The following is an 18,549-nucleotide window of genomic DNA, read 5'->3' as shown; positions in this document are numbered from 1 at the left end:
TTTAATGTAGATAACTCAATCCTCGCTTAGTGTCAACCAGCTGGAGTGACAAATTCTTTCACTGCAATATTCTTGAAGGACTAAACAAGACTACTACTTTTCTTTTTCCTTTTTTTCTTTTTCAAATAAGAGATATGTTGTGACAAGTATAAAAATTGTATACTTACTGCATTTAATATGTAGCGCAGGATATTGGTAATTTTGTAATTAAGCACTAATATCACCAAAAAATACTTGAATTATGATTCTGGGTCACTCTCTTCGTGTACGCTGGGGCAAAACCTCTTTTAAGGAAAAAATTATTGGATCCCCAGAGTCTCATTAAAAAGGGGTTTTACTGTAATTTTGTTAATATTTCATTAAAACTTAAGCATTAACATTTAATTAAAACTTAAGCATTTTACTAACAGCAAACATGTGGACTGACTTACTCCTAAAAATATTTCATAAATTAAATCAGTTACCAACAGAAAAACAATCACCAATAGAAAAATGAGTAATGAAATATTTTACAAGAATCAGTTTTATTATTACAAGCATCTCATTTACTTGCAAGAAGTTATAAATTAATGTACAAAACACTTATATTTATTTCCATTACTCTCACACAAGCAAGTCACACCAGTTACTTTAAGCAAATCTACAGATAATATTTGTCTTCTTTACAACAGTAGAGGCTTTTAACCACTCACACAAGCAATTCATGCCAAATACTTTTAGCAGCTCTATAGATAACACTTTTCTCTTCTTCACAACAGTGTGACCCTTAACCAAGAGGTTCAAATGAACGACATATCTCAACTCATCTGCTTTTGTAAGAGATTACGATAGTCTTCAAATTTAGCAACAGAATCCTTTCCATATCATGTTCACTGTAGTTATGAAACACACATTGTGCCTTGCTCCTTATGAAACACAAATGTCACATCTCTCAAGATACTAAAAATCTTTGGCATGGCACATGGAGACACTATGTATCAAAATGCTTTTTCTCCATGAAACCAAAATTCCAAATAATCATCTTCACACAATTCATTTATGAACGGAAGTCTGGATTCTTCCTAAGAATCACGAAACCCTCCATAATTGGTGTCAGAGGTATGTACTCTTCTGTTGCCAATTCTGCTCGTTCACCATATGCTAACAGAACTGGTGTCGTATGTGTCTGAAACCCAGTAATAGTCTTCGGTTTCCCTGCTTGACCCACAACATCCACAGCCTGAAATAAAATGGAAAATTATCACATTAATGGTTTACAAAGTTTGATTATAGATATATAAATGCTTTCAGCACATCTAAACAGCCGTTTTGTTTAAAGATAGTCATTGAAAAGGAAGGAACAAAGGAAGATTTAGAACTTCCCACTGAAAGCATGGTCATTACAAACAGCGCAAGTTCAGAATACAAAAGAATGGGGAATGAAATCAGCTGTCCATTTGCATGGAATCATTTAGGGGCATCATGGAAACCCTAAATCTGGATGGTCGGACATGAATTTGGATCATTGTCCTCCCGAATGTGTCTGCTTTCCAAACATCGGTTCACGAAAGCAGAAATTCATTACAAAGCCATGAAATATTTAATTCTGGTTACCATCGCTGTAGTCCCAGTATTTGTGGGATAGAGGAATATTACAGCTTTAGTAGGATCTCTGCATTAGGACTGGTACTTAGATGCAAGGTTTCCAAAATTCATGGTTACAGCTCAGTTAGATTTATGACTGAACCAATGAACACTTTACGAGTTTTTCAGAGAAGCATCTCCTGGCGCAATCAGTGAAAGCAAAAATTATTCTGCTGGACCACAATGGAGGAAAAGCTAAGCTGCTGGACATAACAACTGCAGCAGGATACACTGGGAACACAACTACATGAATGTTCTCCAAGTGGACCGTGCAGCACAAGCCACAACACAGTATCATGATTGCTGCTTGCCCTGTGCACTGCAATATGTTAGGAACTATTACTTCACCTTCTTCAAATGTAATCAGTTATTGCAATGAAGGAAATCAAGTCTGAGGTACACTAGCAATTTGTCACACAGCAGACTGGCACAGACAAGTGAAGCAAAATACATGCCCCCTCATTTTAACATTTCTGCTGCTGAGTTCATGCTAAATGTGCACTTGCTGCATGTGACATAGCATGTCTAGTGCCAGTCCCTCCTATGCTGGTCATTTATGTTGCACAATGTGGCACACCTGCCTCTCTAAATTATCATCACTATTTTCTCTCTTTATTTATTTACTTACTTACTGATTGTAACAAAACATTACATGAAAGAGGAAAATGTTACATTTCATCATTTTTTTTTAGGTACAGTACACATTTCAAAACATGGAATGGCACACAGTCCCACACAGCACTGTTTGCCAAAAATCTTGATTTATTCTTTTCTTTTTTTTGTTGAGATGATTAAAAATGCTTGAAACATGCTTTCCTTGTTAAGTACAAGGCGTTTTCAGCTTCAGATCAGCAGTCTTTTGGTTTGGTTTTGATCTCTTTGGTCACAATTCTCTCTAGAATTTTATGAATAGTCAGATGAAACTGTAACACTGATAAACTTTTTTCCCCATAGGGAATTTGAAAGTAACACGTGAATCCCATACACACATATATAAAGTGTGAAAGAAAAAAGTATTTTACACCACATAATAGTTTTTTCAAATAAACTCAGTATTATGCTACAGTTGTCTAGTGCTCCCATCCCTGTAACGCAGCACACATTTTGGTTCAGTTTTCTGAGATAGCACTGGTGGCCCATTTTTTTAAATGTCATTTCAACAATACAATATGTGGTCAATGTACGCACTTCTCTTCATAACACTTCAGTGCCACTGGTTCAACGATGCCCTCACAACAGGCAGAGGCTTTCAACAATAAACTTATTTTTAAATGGTTTAAGAGCACATATGAACCTTCCTTTTACCCGCCCAGCAACTGACCATATCTTGAACAGCCTGTTCCCTTGAGGAAGAATGTCATCACAAAGGTGTAGAATATGGAGGAACAACAGATATTACCTTACCAAAAATTGGAGCATGGAGAAGAGAATCTCTTTGTCCTCTACTATCAATATGTATATACTATTCCTGACACAACAGGGTTCCTGCTAAGAAACAATACATTTCATGCATATTTGTATCTCTCTAGACATTAAACAACTGTTTCCTTGATTGTCAACATTCTACACACTGTATTTACAATACTTGGCAGTCTCTTCCTTCTTCTTCTTCTTCTTCTTCTTCTTTTTGCAGCTATTTGTAAGTATAAAACTTACACCAGATTTTTATGAATCAATGTTGAGTGTCACAGGACGCAGTTCCTTTCCCACCTACTAAAAACTGTCGACAGACTGAAGGGTAACTCTCTCTGTTCCATCATCATCATTAGTTTCATAGTTTCACTCCAGGAAGTTCAGCACAGGAAACACAAAGAACTATTTTCTTGATCCTATCCTCATCAGAAGACCAAGGAAAATTAAACTCTTTCTCACTATCACTGATCATAAGTAACATTTCTACTTCCTCATCTGGCAAACTAGGTAGCACATCTATGAACAGCTTCCTAAATACTACTGCACTGTAATTCTGGCAAGAGGTATGAAAGAAAATGAATAACGCTATTTCTACCACTTATGAACAATACAGTAGTGGAAATTAGTATAAAGGCAGGCTTCCTATGGAAGTAATATACAGTGTCTGAAGTGTATATGTATTGAATTTACGATAAAAGTAGTAGATACATATCAAAACATAAACAATCATGACATAGTTACATAGTTTCTTCCATAATATAAGTAACAAAATAAAGCATTTCCAACTCATGGATGGAAAATGGTACTTGCTGTCCTGTTGTGTAATTGCACTGTTAGTACTTTGTCCCACTTCTGTTCTTCCTGATTACCTCAAAAATTCTCTTTGGCACTGATTTTGTTAGGATTTGTGGTTCTTGCAGTGAAATTGTTGCCCACTCTTCTTGTATTGCTCTTCAGTTCACATACAGCCTCGAATTGCCACAGCTTATGGCTCTTGCTTGGTGCAGAAGTAATCATTTCAATGTCTCAGATAATTTTTTACTTTGCCCACATTTTCCATCCTGTCCATACTGTGTTCTGAATCTAATGAAATCATAAATCACTGTACTTGAATGGTTCAACTTCTTGGTGATTGGATGATTAGAGGGGCCCATTGCCTTCTATGCACCAATTTTTGTTTTCCATCACACGAAATGTGGCTATGTCACAATTGTGATTTATGTACACAATATGCACTGTCACTAATATTATATGTTTCCTATCTGTAGGAAAGACACCTACATACACACTAACACTGCACAGAGGTGACTGTCTTTATACCGAGTTTCATACTCCTGAAATCAAATGTGATACCATTTGACTGCATATGTCAGTTACTGGATCTCGTATTAGTGAATGCACACTGTACGCAACAATTCCAACTGATAATGTTAATTTTCTTACAAATAACAATGCCTTTATACTGATTTTCACTAATGTAGTAATGCTGTTACTAATATGACTAATAACTGCTTGAAGCTTTGTGAGTAAAACACAAACACACTAGCTTTTATCCATGGCTTCATCTGTGTACACATACAGCACATAAATTGTGCATCTCTCTCTGTCCATCGCCTCCTTCCTTCTCTCTGTCTGTCCCTCTCCTCCTCTCATTATCTGTCCATTTCACCCCCCCCCCCCCCCCATTTCACCATCCATCTCCTCCTGCCCCCACCACACTTTCTCTCACCCCTATTGAAGTGAGATGGTTCTTACATTCACAGTACGTCTTTCCAAACTAATAGTATGTGTACCAAGTGTTGGTTATATATATTCAGAAGCAGTTAAAAGGTTAAATTACAGGCGATGTTAGTAGCACATGTATGACAAGAGTGCTTGTGAGTTTGATGTATCAAAAGCAGTTGTGATTAAGTTGACGTTAACCCTTAACAGAAAGATTTAGTAAATGTCATGGTTTTGTAATATCTTCCTTGCTGCAATTTATCATTTTTCTATCAAAAGTCATGTATGCAATAATCATAATAAAAATTAGTGTCCTGGTCTGGTTGAGAATCTTGCGAATCAACAAAATAAAATTTGAGAAAAGTTGGATTTTGTAGCTCAAAGTTTTTAGTTAACAGTTTAGAAAATTCTTTTAGTATGTATTGATCAAAAAGAAGCACACCTTCCTGTACACATAAAACTGTTATTTAATTATTTATCAACAACATTTTTCTTTAGTTAACTGCAATTATCTATAGCTATAGTGGCCGAAATGAACTGACCATGGTATACTAATAAATGCTATTTAATCAAGGAAAAATTATGTTGTGTCACATGGCTAAGGAACCCAGTTCTAAATACACTCCTGGAAATGGAAAAAAGAACACATTGACACCGGTGTGTCACACCCACCATACTTGCTCCGGACACTGCGAGAGGGCTGTACAAGCAATGATCACACGCACGGCACAGCGGACACACCAGGAACTGCGGCGTTGGCCGGCGAATGGCGCTAGCTGCGCAGCATTTGTGCACCGCCGCCGTCAGTGTCAGCCAGTTTGCCGTGGCATACGGAGCTCCATCGCAGTCTTTAACACTGGTAGCATGCCACGACAGCGTGGACGTGAACCGTATGTGCAGTTGACGGACTTTGAGCGAGGCCGTATAGTGGGCATGCGGGAGGCCGGGTGGACGTACCGCCGAATTGCTCAACACGTGGGGCGTGAGGTCTCCACAGTACATCGATGTTGTCGCCAGTGGTCGGTGGAAGGTGCACGTGCCCGTCGACCTGGGAGCGGACCGCAGCGACGCACGGATGCACGCCAAGACCATAGGATCCTACGCAGGGCCGTAGGGGACCGCACCGCCACTTCCCAGCAAATTAGGGACACTGTTGCTCCTGGGGTATCGGTGAGGACCATTCGCAACCGTCTCCATGAAGCTGGGCTACGGTCCCGCACACCGTTAGGCCGTCTTCCGCTCACGCCCCAACATCGTGCAGCTCGCCTCCAGTGGTGTCGCGACAGGCGTGAATGGAGGGACGAATGGAGACGTGTCGCCTTCAGCGATGAGAGTCGCTTCTGCCTTGGTGCCAATGATGGTCGTATGCGTGTTTGGCGCCGTGCAGGTGAGCGCCACAATCAGGACTGCATACGACCGAGGCACACAGGGCCAACACCCGGCATCATGGTGTGGGGAGCGATCTCCTACACTGGCCGTACACCTCTGGTGATCGTCGAGGGGACACTGAATAGTGCACGGTACATCCAAACCATCATCGAACCCATCGTTCTACCATTCCTAGACCGGCAAGGGAACTTGCTGTTCCAACAGGACAATGCACGTCCGTATGTATCCCGTGCCACCCAACGTGCTCTAGAAGGTGTAAGTCAACTACCCTGGCCAGCAAGATCTCCGGATCTGTCCCCCATTGAGCATGTTTGGGACTGGATGAAGCGTCGTCTCACACGGTCTGCACGTCCAGCACGAACGCTGGTCCAACTGAGGCGCCAGGTGGAAATGGCATGGCAAGCCGTTCCACAGGACTACATCCAGCATCTCTACGATCGTCTCCATGGGAGAATAGCAGCCTGCATTGCTGCGAAAGGTGGATATACACTGTACTAGTGCTGACATTGTGCATGCTCTGTTGCCTGTGTCTATGTGCCTGTGGTTCTGTCAGTGTGATCATGTGATGTATCTGACCCCAGGAATGTGTCAATAAAGTTTCCCCTTCCTGGGACAATGAATTCACGGTGTTCTCTTTCCAATTTCCAGGAGTGTATTATTAAAATTGTTTACTGAAACGTTTACTAAGACACCCATTGTTCCAATTAGGTCCTAAAGTTTTGATAAGCAGTTTAAAATATTTTTCACAGAGTGCCACATTGTGAAAGCACAATACAGTCAAAAATATTCTTAACTAAGCACTACATTCAGACTCTATTTACAGTATTTTACTGAAAATAAATTCCAGCTTAACAAGTTGAATATTAGTTTTCAAAATATCACATTAGCAATGGAAACTCTAGGTGCTTACCAGACCAACTCTAACAGCAACAGGCAGTGGATTCAGCTCTTCATCAAATGTAACAAGCATCCTTGGTTGCATTGCTGCTGCTAATGTAAACAGCACATAGTGAGATCGTCCAAGGATTACTGGAAATTTAATGTTTGAAATTAGTTGTTATATACTGAATGAGAATGTCAAGCAATCAACACCACACAGAAAATCATTTAGGCTCTCTCGGTTTGAAGGTAGTTTCTGCTTATGGTGATTTTCAGTTCAGGTAATAGAAATTTTATCAATATAGGAAATAAGATACAGTTGAATTTAAAATAATTACAGACCCAAGGTACATACTTCTGCAAGACAGGAAATAGTATTAATCATATTCTCATTTATTTGAGCAGTTGTGTACGAATATATAGTGGAAATGAAAGTCACTATGGGTGGAAATACCAGAAAACAAATATTCCAGCAAAACAGCTGGGTTTTAATGCACTTGTGCATGGCCTCCTAGGCAATTGCTAGCCTCAAAGTTGATTGATGTGATACAATACCTACATTCTAAATCAGGTAAACTTTCACACTCTTGATTCCAGTCCTACATATACTGAAATATTTTTCCTTCAATGAATTGTCTAATCACTACTCTTATCTTTGATCACATACCTGACAAATGTAAATGGCACGTCTAGTTGAAGCTGGATACTTGAACTTAGGTTGTCGCATTGTTTAGTGGTCTTGGTATTTTTGTCACTGACAATACAATGTAAAATCAAGTAAAATGTTGCTTGAATCTTCTTAAAATATTAAAAGTAAGCCTCTTCTTTAAATACAAAACCTGTCTACTACTATATGTCACTGGAGCTGGATAAGTATCTTTGTGATGCCCTCATACTTTCTAAAGGAACTCACGGAACACGCAGAACTTTTTTCAATCTCTACATCGCCCATCAATCTTAACTAGTAAAGATTCCAGACTTACACGCAGTTCTCAACAGCTAGTTGAATCTCTCAGTCTGGGATCTACCTTCCCTACAATAAGTTTTATATTGGCTGTGCGACTTTAAGCTCATTCAGATGAAAGTTTCTAGATATTTAACAACTGCTACTGTTTCCAGGTATTTATAACTACTTGTATAATAGGACTTTCTACCTATTTATGCACAACACATTACATTTGTTACATTGAAGGTCAACAGCAAATTCCTGCTCCATGAGTCAAGCCTTCACAGGTAATGTTGTAGCTCACTAACAGTTCACAGCACTGCTAGTTCCTTAGTAACACCATCATAATCATGAAAAGTCTCACACAGCCTATAATATTATTTAGCAAGTTGTTACACACACACACACACACACACACACACACACCAAATATGAATAGTAATGGCCTTTTAACATTACCTAAGGGTGACTTGAAGACAGTTCTATATCTGAAAATCTCTATCTAATAAGTATGAGGTGCTTAGTTCTATCTCCAACGGAGTCCCCATTTAATTACAAAGCTGTTCTGTAAGCTCTTATTTTGCTCAGCAGGGAATACTGTGGAACTGCAATGAACACTCTCCAGAAGAAAAGGAATATGACCTCAACCTGTATGCTAATATCTACTGCCTTCTGGAGCTCATTTACAAACACAGCAAGCTGAGGTTTGAAGGACTGATGTTTGCAGAATACATGTGGATTCCTGAAGAGGACTATTTATGTTTGTAAGGTGCATACAACATATTCTATGGCTCTCCAATAGAATCAGGTCAGCAATATAGATTTGTAGCAACTTACATTTGCCCAATGCAGTTAACAGTTGTTGCTACAACAAAGGCATCATATCACATCCAGGTGCCTTTCTTCAGGTGAGTGAGTTTAACCGATTTTTCTATTTTGCAATCACCTATCTCCATTTCTGTAATTGTGATGATTGTGTGATGACTGAGAAGAGAAACTGCTCTACGATTTTCCATAATGAAGCAATTCTTGTAGGCAGAATTCAGTATTTTGATCTTTCACCATCCTATCCTTTATGCAAGACAAAAACTTAAGGTTTCTCATTTGACTGATGCATAAAATTTCACTTTTGAATTCACTGAATGGTTCTTGTATTGCTCTTGTTATGATAATTTTGACTTCGCTCATCAACACAGCTTTGAATTCATTAAAATTTCTGATGAAGCTATCTTTGCTTCCGTAATAACTTTCTAACATAGCAGCTCTGTTTAATTCCTCACAGCATTTCATGGCACATGCATGCACAAAAAAACTATAGAATACTCTTGAATTTTATCCACTAATAGTCCAAAGTTTCAGCTGCAGGGGCAGTTAATCTACAACTTGTTTGTCATGTACTTGTTAAGCAGAAACATTATCTTATATTTTTTAACAGTCTTTAAAAAACTGTAGTATTTGATGCAATCTCAGCATTATGATCATCAATTCCTTGCTCTATTTTAACTGATTTCAAATGTTTGTATCTTTTAGTTACTAGGAGATCTAAGACGTTCGGGTCTGTAACCATTTTTGTTCAAGAATCTTCAGAAAAGACATTTATAACAGCCCCAAACTCGTTTCTGTCCCTGGCACATATTATATGCTGCAGAGTTGAAATATCTACCACATCATGCTCATGAAATTTGAGCACAGTACTCTCCAAGTTTTCTCTGAAATGTTCTGCCACTGCAGTTCCTAAGACATGTGATCTACAAATCATTTTTGACCCACGTTTGATGCATACAAATGTATTACACATTTGGAATCTGTAATGACTCCATTAGAAATGATTGTATCTTTATAGCAATAAATATGCCACCATCACCTACAAAACACTTATCCTCACAATATATATATCAATCAAAATTTGAGATTTTGATAGCATTTACTTAAGGTTTTATTGATATTTCTGTTCCTACTTCAATGTAGCCATTGTTAGCATTAATAAGTAAGACTAATTCTACGACCTTACTATGATCACTCTCAAGGTTTCCTAACACAAAGTCTAGATCATCTTTTTCTTAGCTGGAATTACAAATGTTCTCCTCTGTAATTAATCAAGCTGATATATTTCCACCCCAGACTTGACATATATATCTCATCACTGGATCTATAGAGGGCTTCTCTGACGTATGACAACCACATGTGCACAACACACATTAGACTACATTACAAAACATTTCTACTCATAAGTAACATTTTGTAATTTCTAACAACAGAAAGCGTAGAAACTGTATATTGGCAACTGACGATGTTGCAGCCTCTTTAAATGTCTTTCTAGTACCATAATCATCCATATTATCATGATAATGTCTCATAATCTACAATATTTTTTACAAAAAGTGAAAACTCAATACATTAATACAATGAGTATTAGGTTTCAAACTTCCCCTATTGATCAGTTGAATAAATGGTTCTCGGGAGTCCAGTCAGATACGATTCTGTAATTCCCAAAATGAAAAAGGTACATTCAAAATCATCAGTCCCATACACAGGGATACAGCATACAAGATGACAGCCAGCAATTTCTCTGTTCCATTTCGTGTGTAGCAGCAATCCAAATTTCTACCAATGCAGCTACTATGTGGAGCCGAGTCTGAGATCCAAGTAACAGTAGCTGGGAGCAGCAGAAATGGCAACCAAAGAGGCAAGTGCAGAAGGTGTCCTCTGCATATTTGCTACAAACTCACTCATTGCAATATACTAGCCTCAGCTCACCCAGCAGCCAGAAAGGTGAAGATTTTAGGCCACAGTGTATTTCCTTCAGCACCCATCCATCAGCCTCTGCTACCCAACAATTAGTGCAACAAAGTATCATCAATTACTGAACATTATGAAGCTATATGCATGTTCACCACATAAAGCATGTCAGCTGTAGGGATCTGTTTCATAGTTATTTTGGTATGATGCAACTTGGACTGCAAAATTATGCTGTGACATCAGTGTGTAGGCAGAACTGATGTTTGTGTTCTAGTTGCCACATTGGCTATTCAACTTTTCTGTTGGTTCTTACTACAGGTACACCCCGCATTGCTGCAATAAACCCACTGTCATTTGTCACGCAGAGTCTGTAGCACTGATGAAATGCAGGGCAAAAAAGAAACCATATGTAGGCCTATTCACATTTTTTAAACTTTTTGTTTCACTTCCATTCAAAATATGAATATAGTACTTCATAAAACATCGCAAGGTAGTCACTGTTCCAGCTTTGTACAATGACTCACATTACTGGCAACAGATAGTTGCCTACTATATGTAGGCATCAAACTGTACAGACTATCTCGAAACCAACTTATACAGACTATCTTGAAATTTATCATGAGCTATTACAACTCACGTTAAAAACCAGAATGCTCTGTACCATAAATTTATAAAGCTTAAATCTCAGGACAGACCAAAATTTGCAACAAACACCACAGGAAGAGCCAATGCTAATACATTGTGACAGACTGCTTAGGAAACCCTGATCTATGAACTGTTTAGTCGGGGAAGCTGGATACTTAACACTACCACATTCAGTGGTAAAAAAAATGAATGCAATACCATATCTGAATGGGTTAAACATTAAAACACACATAAAAAGTTCACAGAGTTGCACTGAAACAGTAGACCAAACCTACTGTAAAGACACGCTGGATGGATTTAAAATTAGTGAAAGATATATAACAAAAAGGAATCACAAAACAGCACTACAGTAGCTAAATTGTCACTAACTGTAATACATATAAATTTTGGTTATCAAACTGTTTTGCTTAGTAGGACTTTATCGTTTACTGTGAAGGTACAGCAACAAATGATTTTTAGGCCACCTTTGTTAACAATGTAAAGCAAACAGCTTCTGTGCACAGTACTGTGATGTACGTTCTTAATTATGCACAGCAGACCAGAGTGGAACATAAACATGGAAAGAAAATATCTGTGCCAGTTTGTAACACATAGAATATGGTTTAACAAAGCACTCACAAAAACTGTGTTTGTCAAATGTTCAAAAATCCATACAATTTTATGCCAATTACCTATTAATTCTAGTTCTGTACAACCAGGCACATTTAAAGACATATTTCTAGACAGTGTTATTGCTTTCAAAACCAGAAATGATTAATTTTCTCCAAAAAACTGGACAGTGAGGCCACGGGACCTTTACTATGCGCTGCCTGGTGTCCAAAAAAGACAGATTCCAAGCAGCAGTGAGTTAAAATTGGAGTCTGCTGGTCAGATACTATGCATTGTGGATAGACATCACTTGTTTGGTAAAATACTCCCGAAAGAAGGTGCTTGTGGAAAAACACAAGTTGACTGATAAGTTTCAAATTTGTATTAAAATAGAGGATAATTTAAGGAGCACAACTACTCAAACACGATTATTGTAATAGCTTTATTCTAAGTTCCAAATATATGCATCATCCAACTGTTTGATGACAGCTACCTGTGTGATCAGTATCACACATTTTGTAGAAACATTACAAGAGCCACATGCCCAATATGAGAGCGATGACAAGAAATTCTCACGTAGGCATGTAAATGATATTTTGTTTTTGTTATGTTAGTACATGTTACAAACACCAAAAGTAAAGTATTGAACTTTATCTGCACACTGATTTGTTTATAATGCATTTTAAGCAGCAGAATTAGTGCTCTCTCTCTCTCTCTCTCTCTCTCTCTCTCTCTCTCTGCAAGTCTGCTCCTTGATTTTCTACAGTTAGGAAGTAGGTGACTGAACTTGAGAAAACTTTGTGCACAATGGCTGTTATATTTTTTTCAATGCTGACAAAAAGCAAATTCATGCACAAGCAGGACTTTGAAATAGTTTCACATTCAACTATTTTACAGATGTGACTCCAGTAATGTGCGAACCATTTTAAAAAGAATTTAAGTAATACTGTGCATTGATCCACTGGATGAGATGCACAGCTACTATTTATGGAAATGAAATGGCAATGAAAGCCCAATAAAAAGTAGGCCAAACACTATAGCTAGTGTTTACTAGGATGCAAGAGGGATTCTTCTCCTTACTGATTGCCTTGCAAAAGGTAAAATAATAACAAAATAATGACTGATAGGTATTACAAAAATCTTCTCTATCAATGAAATGTGGAAAAAATTTACACATGAAGATCCATGGATTGTATCCCAAGCAATGCATCAATTCGCAAAGGTGTTTTGGAAACTGGGGAAATGAGGTATTTGGAAGCTTAGGGAGGTTATAGTGAAGGGTATACTTTCCAGAATCATATTCTGTAGACAGACTATACTCACTGGAAACACACCTGACAAAATGAATTGACCTAAACTAGGACCACATCAATAACGAAGTCTTTCACTGCCACAGCAAGAAATTTTCAAGCTGACCGTTACACAAAATTTTTTTGTAACAGGGAACTATCCAAACACTTTAGATTTTATATCAAATTATTATTTATCAAACTCAGCAAGCTGTTGCATCTCATGAGGGGATACAAGATTCATTTAATTCTGTGCCTATTAAGGATTTTTCTGGTTCTTCTAGAGACATCAATAAACATGGCAAGCATGTCATTTTCATTTTATTCATCATATGAACTCCATTGCCACTCTTGTAATTAGATGATGAGTGATGAGAGATGGTGAGATAGACAGTATGTTACAAATAATCAAAAAAGAACAAAGTGCGAGAATATTACAAGCATTACATTTGAGAATACTATTGAATATGTTACTTTGTTCAGGGTATTGGGTGAATAGTACTAACTAATGCTGTCATCAGTTCAACTGGTTCACTAGTCAGGCTTCACAAGAAGATGCACCATCAAGATTAACAGTGCTTTATCAACACCGTGTGTTTTTATGTATGCAACTATATGTACTATTCTTTTAAATATTTCACTGACTGAACCAGCTGTCTTCATCAAGTGTTGTAGCTAATTGCTCTCTGTGTGCTTATGAACCAGACAGCAACTATACTCCAGAATGAGATTTTCACTCTGCAGCGGAGTGTGCGCTGATATGAAACTTCCTGGCAGATTAAAACTGTGTGCCCGACTGAGACTCGAACTCGGGACCTTTGCCTTTCGCGGGCAAATGCTCACCATCTGAGCTACCGCAGCACGACTCACACCCGGTACTCACAGCTTTACTTCTGCCAGTATCTCGTCTCCTACCTTCCAAACTTTACAGAAGCTCTCCTGCGAACCTTGCACTTGCCCGCGAAAGGCAAAGGTCCCGAGTTCGAGTCTCGGTCGGGCACACAGTTTTAATCTGCCAGGAAGTTTCAGCAACTATACTGTTTCAGCTATTTGGATGACGGCAGAGTTTCATGATAATTAAGCAGCAAGTTAAACCTTTGCAACTTTTGTCACTGACACATTTCTTCGAGAATGCGATGACTGAAAAGGAAAATGTTACATCACAGCTCCTCACTGATATAATGAAAGAAATTATACAAAGCACTCACCACATTTGAACAGGGTCATCTTCACCAGGATTTAATATTACTTTAATAGAGTGGCTCTGTCATATTATCTAGAAACAGCTTGTCTTGGCCATGACCTACATGTCTAGCAAGGTGGCACAGAAGTTAAGACAATGGACTCATATTTGGGAGAAAGAATGCTCAAAAACACAGGTAGCTATCCTGATACAGATGTGCCTAATCACTTCAGGCAAAAGATAGGCTCTTTTATCAAAAGGATTATGGTTAATTTCCTGTCCCATTCCTGTTTAAGTTTAGGCATTATCTGTAAGTAAATCAATCAATCTGTAAGTAAATCAATGCTGACAAGATGCCAAACTCTGATCAAATGACTTGACTGGCAAAGCCCTCAGGAAAAACTTTGATTTTTGTAAGACAAGTTCACCTTAAACAAACACTGTTACATGTTTACCTGAATGAGTGGCTGTTCTGTCATAACTAGGGAGTACAAAGGATCTCACCCTATCATAAACAATAAACATGATGTCACACACTTCCTTGTTAAATATTTTGCATTACAGCTGGTTCTTTTAATAGGCAAATGCAACCCCTAAATCTAGAACATGAAGGCTTTTGTAAGTCACAGGAAAATGTGCTTATTAGAATTTTTAAATTTCCTCGTCAGCGAAAATGTGGAATCCCTTTTTTCAAGTATCCTTAGTACATATGTTTGAGGGGGATGCTTTAGAGTTATTCAAATGGCTCTATGCACTATGGGCCTTAACATTTGAGGTCATCAGTCCCCTAGACTTAGAACTACTTACACTTAACTAACCTAAGGACATCACACACATCCATGTCCGAGGCAGGAATCGAACCTGCGACCGTAGCAGCAGCAGGGTTCCAGACTGAAGTGCCTAGAACCGGCTTTAGAATTATTCAGATATATATATCAGCTTATACACACTTTTATCTTCTTCTTATTCTTCATTATTATTATTATTATTATTACAGTGTCCAACGGGCACAATATTTCGGCAGACATGTCGTCATTGTCAAGGCTATTGAAATTTGTACCAGGGATGGACTCATCAACCAAGATTACGGCTACCACCTTAGCAGGGCATGGGAACCGGCATTGAGGCTAATTAAAAAGACGCTCAGCAAAGGAAACGAATGGACAACTAGGGTGGACGAGGCAATTACACCGACACCACCACAGACATCGATACCAGCATCCCAGTGACACGCTGATGCATGGGCACGGAGAGAACGCCTCGCGAGGGGAAAGGATTTAAGATGGCCACCCACCTTCAGGAGCTCAGTTCGTTGGGCCTGACGATGGCGACATGTCTGATCACCGAAATATTGTGCCCATTGGACACTATGGACCAGTACACTCGTGGACTGTTTTACCAACTCTACTACTACTATAGTTACAGCTACTATTGTCATAATACTGTAATCAGTTTTTGTATAATATGAAATCTATTACTATTGGATAGACTTAACCTTCAATTAAACAACAAAAGAAATTTATAATTGCTTTTAAGTCTTAATAACTAAATGTACATGTGAAAGAACACTTACTGTTTTTGACATCAAGGAATCCAACTAGAGTAGCAAGCAATCCGGCAAGTGCTACTGGGCTTAACAACTGACGATCACTGTGGTATGGACTGAGGGTTAATGTGCCCTTACCAAGATGAGTCAAGCCCTGCGCAATGCGGACCATGAAGAGATTATTGGGATCCTTCCCATGGAATTGGGCCAATTGACGCAACATTGCACTAAGCCTGAAACAGTTCCTTCATGTATTTCCAGATACTCATAAAATCACAAACTATATTAATTTATCAGTATTAACAGTGGTTGAGTTGCATGGTTGTGGATTAAATCACGGGGAGAAAAAAGAAAAACAGCACATAACCATTTTTTTTATATAACTTGATTTCTGCCAATGTGCATTTCAGGTTTCTAGTTGCAAAATAAAAGTCAGTGTAGCATTCAAAATACAGTTGAATAAAAATGTTGCATTGATGATAACGTAAATGTATTACACCAACTGGAGATGGATGAAGACCTGAAACAAACCTCGGCATAAATAGAGTTATATAGGAAGCAGCTAGCTGTTGTATTTCTTGATTAAGTAAAAAAAAAATACTGTCAGAAAATTAAAGATCAACCTATATCAATGTCAGCAATTGAGTTCTGGAAAAAAAATTGGCAGTAACAACAACAGCACAACTTCCAGGATTCTCAATACTTCATTTGGGTGTATGTGAGAGGCAAGGGAGTGGGGAGGCAAAATTTAGAGAACAGTTGTAAATACAAGAGATTATCACAAGTGATCTGCCTTTCTCTAGCTGTATGTTTAAAAGGGGGGGGGCAATAAATGAATGAAAGAAACAAATGTGTTTGTTGCACATTATTTAACTTATTGTTAATCGATTTTCAACTTATGTGGACATCGATAAACAGCACCTGACCTTATTTATCAGACTACAGTATTATGACGAAAAATGTTTGACATAACAATGAAGTCAATATCTGTGTTGGAAATGTGTTGGAAAATTTGCAGAATCAAATTTATCTTTAATAGAATAGATTCAATTTATGTAAAACAGAGTGATAAAGCAAAATTAATCTTTTATTGAAGGAATACTCATTACAAAAGTGCAAATATCAGGGCAGGTTTACTAAATGTACAGGGTGTCATAGGAGGAATGGTCAATATTCAGATATTTGACTGGAATGATCATTTGAAGTAAAACAGTCTTGTAAACATGGTCTCTAAAATGCATACCTTAAGAGCTATGACCACTACTTCGATACTGTGAAAAAAATCTCTCCTACCGCATACTCTTTGCTTTCCATATTTTGAGAGGAGGTAGTATGGACCAATACAAAATCATTTTCTCTAGTAAAAATGAGCTCTAAAAGGAATACCTTATGATATATGGGCACTTGTTCAGTAGAACAGATGTACTTTACAATATCGAAGGTGAATAAGTGGTCACAGCTATTAACGTACGCATTTTAGAGCCCATTGTTGCTAGACTTTTTTTGTTTTGAATGATCATTCCTGCTATATCCCTGAATACTGAGCATTCCTCCTGGATATCTTGTATACAGGAAAAATAAAACACAACTAAAGACAAAAGGTGCATATGTGAAACTATTTAGTACACACAAAAACTCAAAATGCAGACAAGCAGAGCAGGGAAGCAGAAAGTACTATTTTGAGGACTGTGTGAAGCTTAGGAGAGGTAAAATGATAGGCTGTATTTGATCATTCAAAGTCAAGTGAACACTGTGTGCCAGATATTCAACAATTTTTTTTTTAAGTTACTCTAATGAAGTACACTTCCCTGTATTAGTAGTGAAAATTACAAATTGTACCAGCTAACACCACAAATTTATTTACATTGTTTAATTTGTATGTAAATAGTTACACAAATATTATTAACAAATTGCAACAAACAAATGACTACCAACTATCTGCCACTCAGAATTCTGAAAAAGAAACCCAAGAAAACTGTGTGTGCTACTCAACTCAAATATTTTGGAAAACTTGCCTGGAAAAGACTGGTTATGAAATTCAATGCTGTACAATGGAAACAGCATTTAGAATCAGAAAACATATCTCAAATAAAATTACATCAGAGAATACACAAAACTGATACTGCAACACAGTCATCAAACAAGTGTGTCTTCTTGGAGCTACAACTTTCATTTTAAGCAGAAAGTGAGACAATGAAGAATCCCAAATAGGAGAATGAAGAGTAATACGGAAAATCTTAGATCCAAATTGCACTGTGACAGAACACGCAGACTAACAGCAAATAGGAAATTAAAAAGCGATCTCAGTACTCATTAGACTTTGAGAGAGAACATTATGGGACGCTCCACGGAACTCACGGACTTCGAACGTGGTCCGGTGATTGTGTGTCACTTGTGTCATACGTCTGTATGCAAGATTTCCACACTCCTAAACATCCCTACATCCACCATTTCTGATGTGATAGTGAAGTGGATACATGAAGGGACACGTACACCACAAAAGCATACAGACCGACCTCGTCTGTTGACTGACAAGAGACCGCCGACAGTTGAAGAGGGTTGTAACGTGTAATAGGCATCTATCCAC

At 38.0% G+C, this 18,549-nt stretch overlaps 1 protein-coding gene across 2 annotated transcripts in view; it reads right to left on the bottom strand.

Moving 5' to 3' along the window:
• Window positions 1-505: 505 nt before the first annotated feature.
• Window positions 506-18,549, bottom strand: part of LOC126297566 (26S proteasome non-ATPase regulatory subunit 2) — a 116,997-nt gene continuing 98,953 nt past the window's right edge. For both annotated transcript variants that reach the window (XM_049988506.1, XM_049988507.1), the window contains exons 14-16: window positions 15,990-16,195; window positions 7,058-7,176; window positions 506-1,219 (exon numbers count right to left, since the gene is read on the bottom strand). In XM_049988506.1, the coding sequence (XP_049844463.1) occupies window positions 1,037-1,219; window positions 7,058-7,176; window positions 15,990-16,195 (508 nt within the window). In that variant the 3' untranslated portion in view covers window positions 506-1,036. The remainder of the gene's footprint in view (window positions 1,220-7,057; window positions 7,177-15,989; window positions 16,196-18,549) is intronic.

Source organism: Schistocerca gregaria, chromosome X (assembly GCF_023897955.1).
Source record: "Schistocerca gregaria isolate iqSchGreg1 chromosome X, iqSchGreg1.2, whole genome shotgun sequence".
In the NCBI taxonomy this organism is placed as follows: domain Eukaryota; kingdom Metazoa; phylum Arthropoda; class Insecta; order Orthoptera; family Acrididae; genus Schistocerca; species Schistocerca gregaria.
This window is presented reverse-complemented; position numbering and strand designations above follow the sequence as displayed.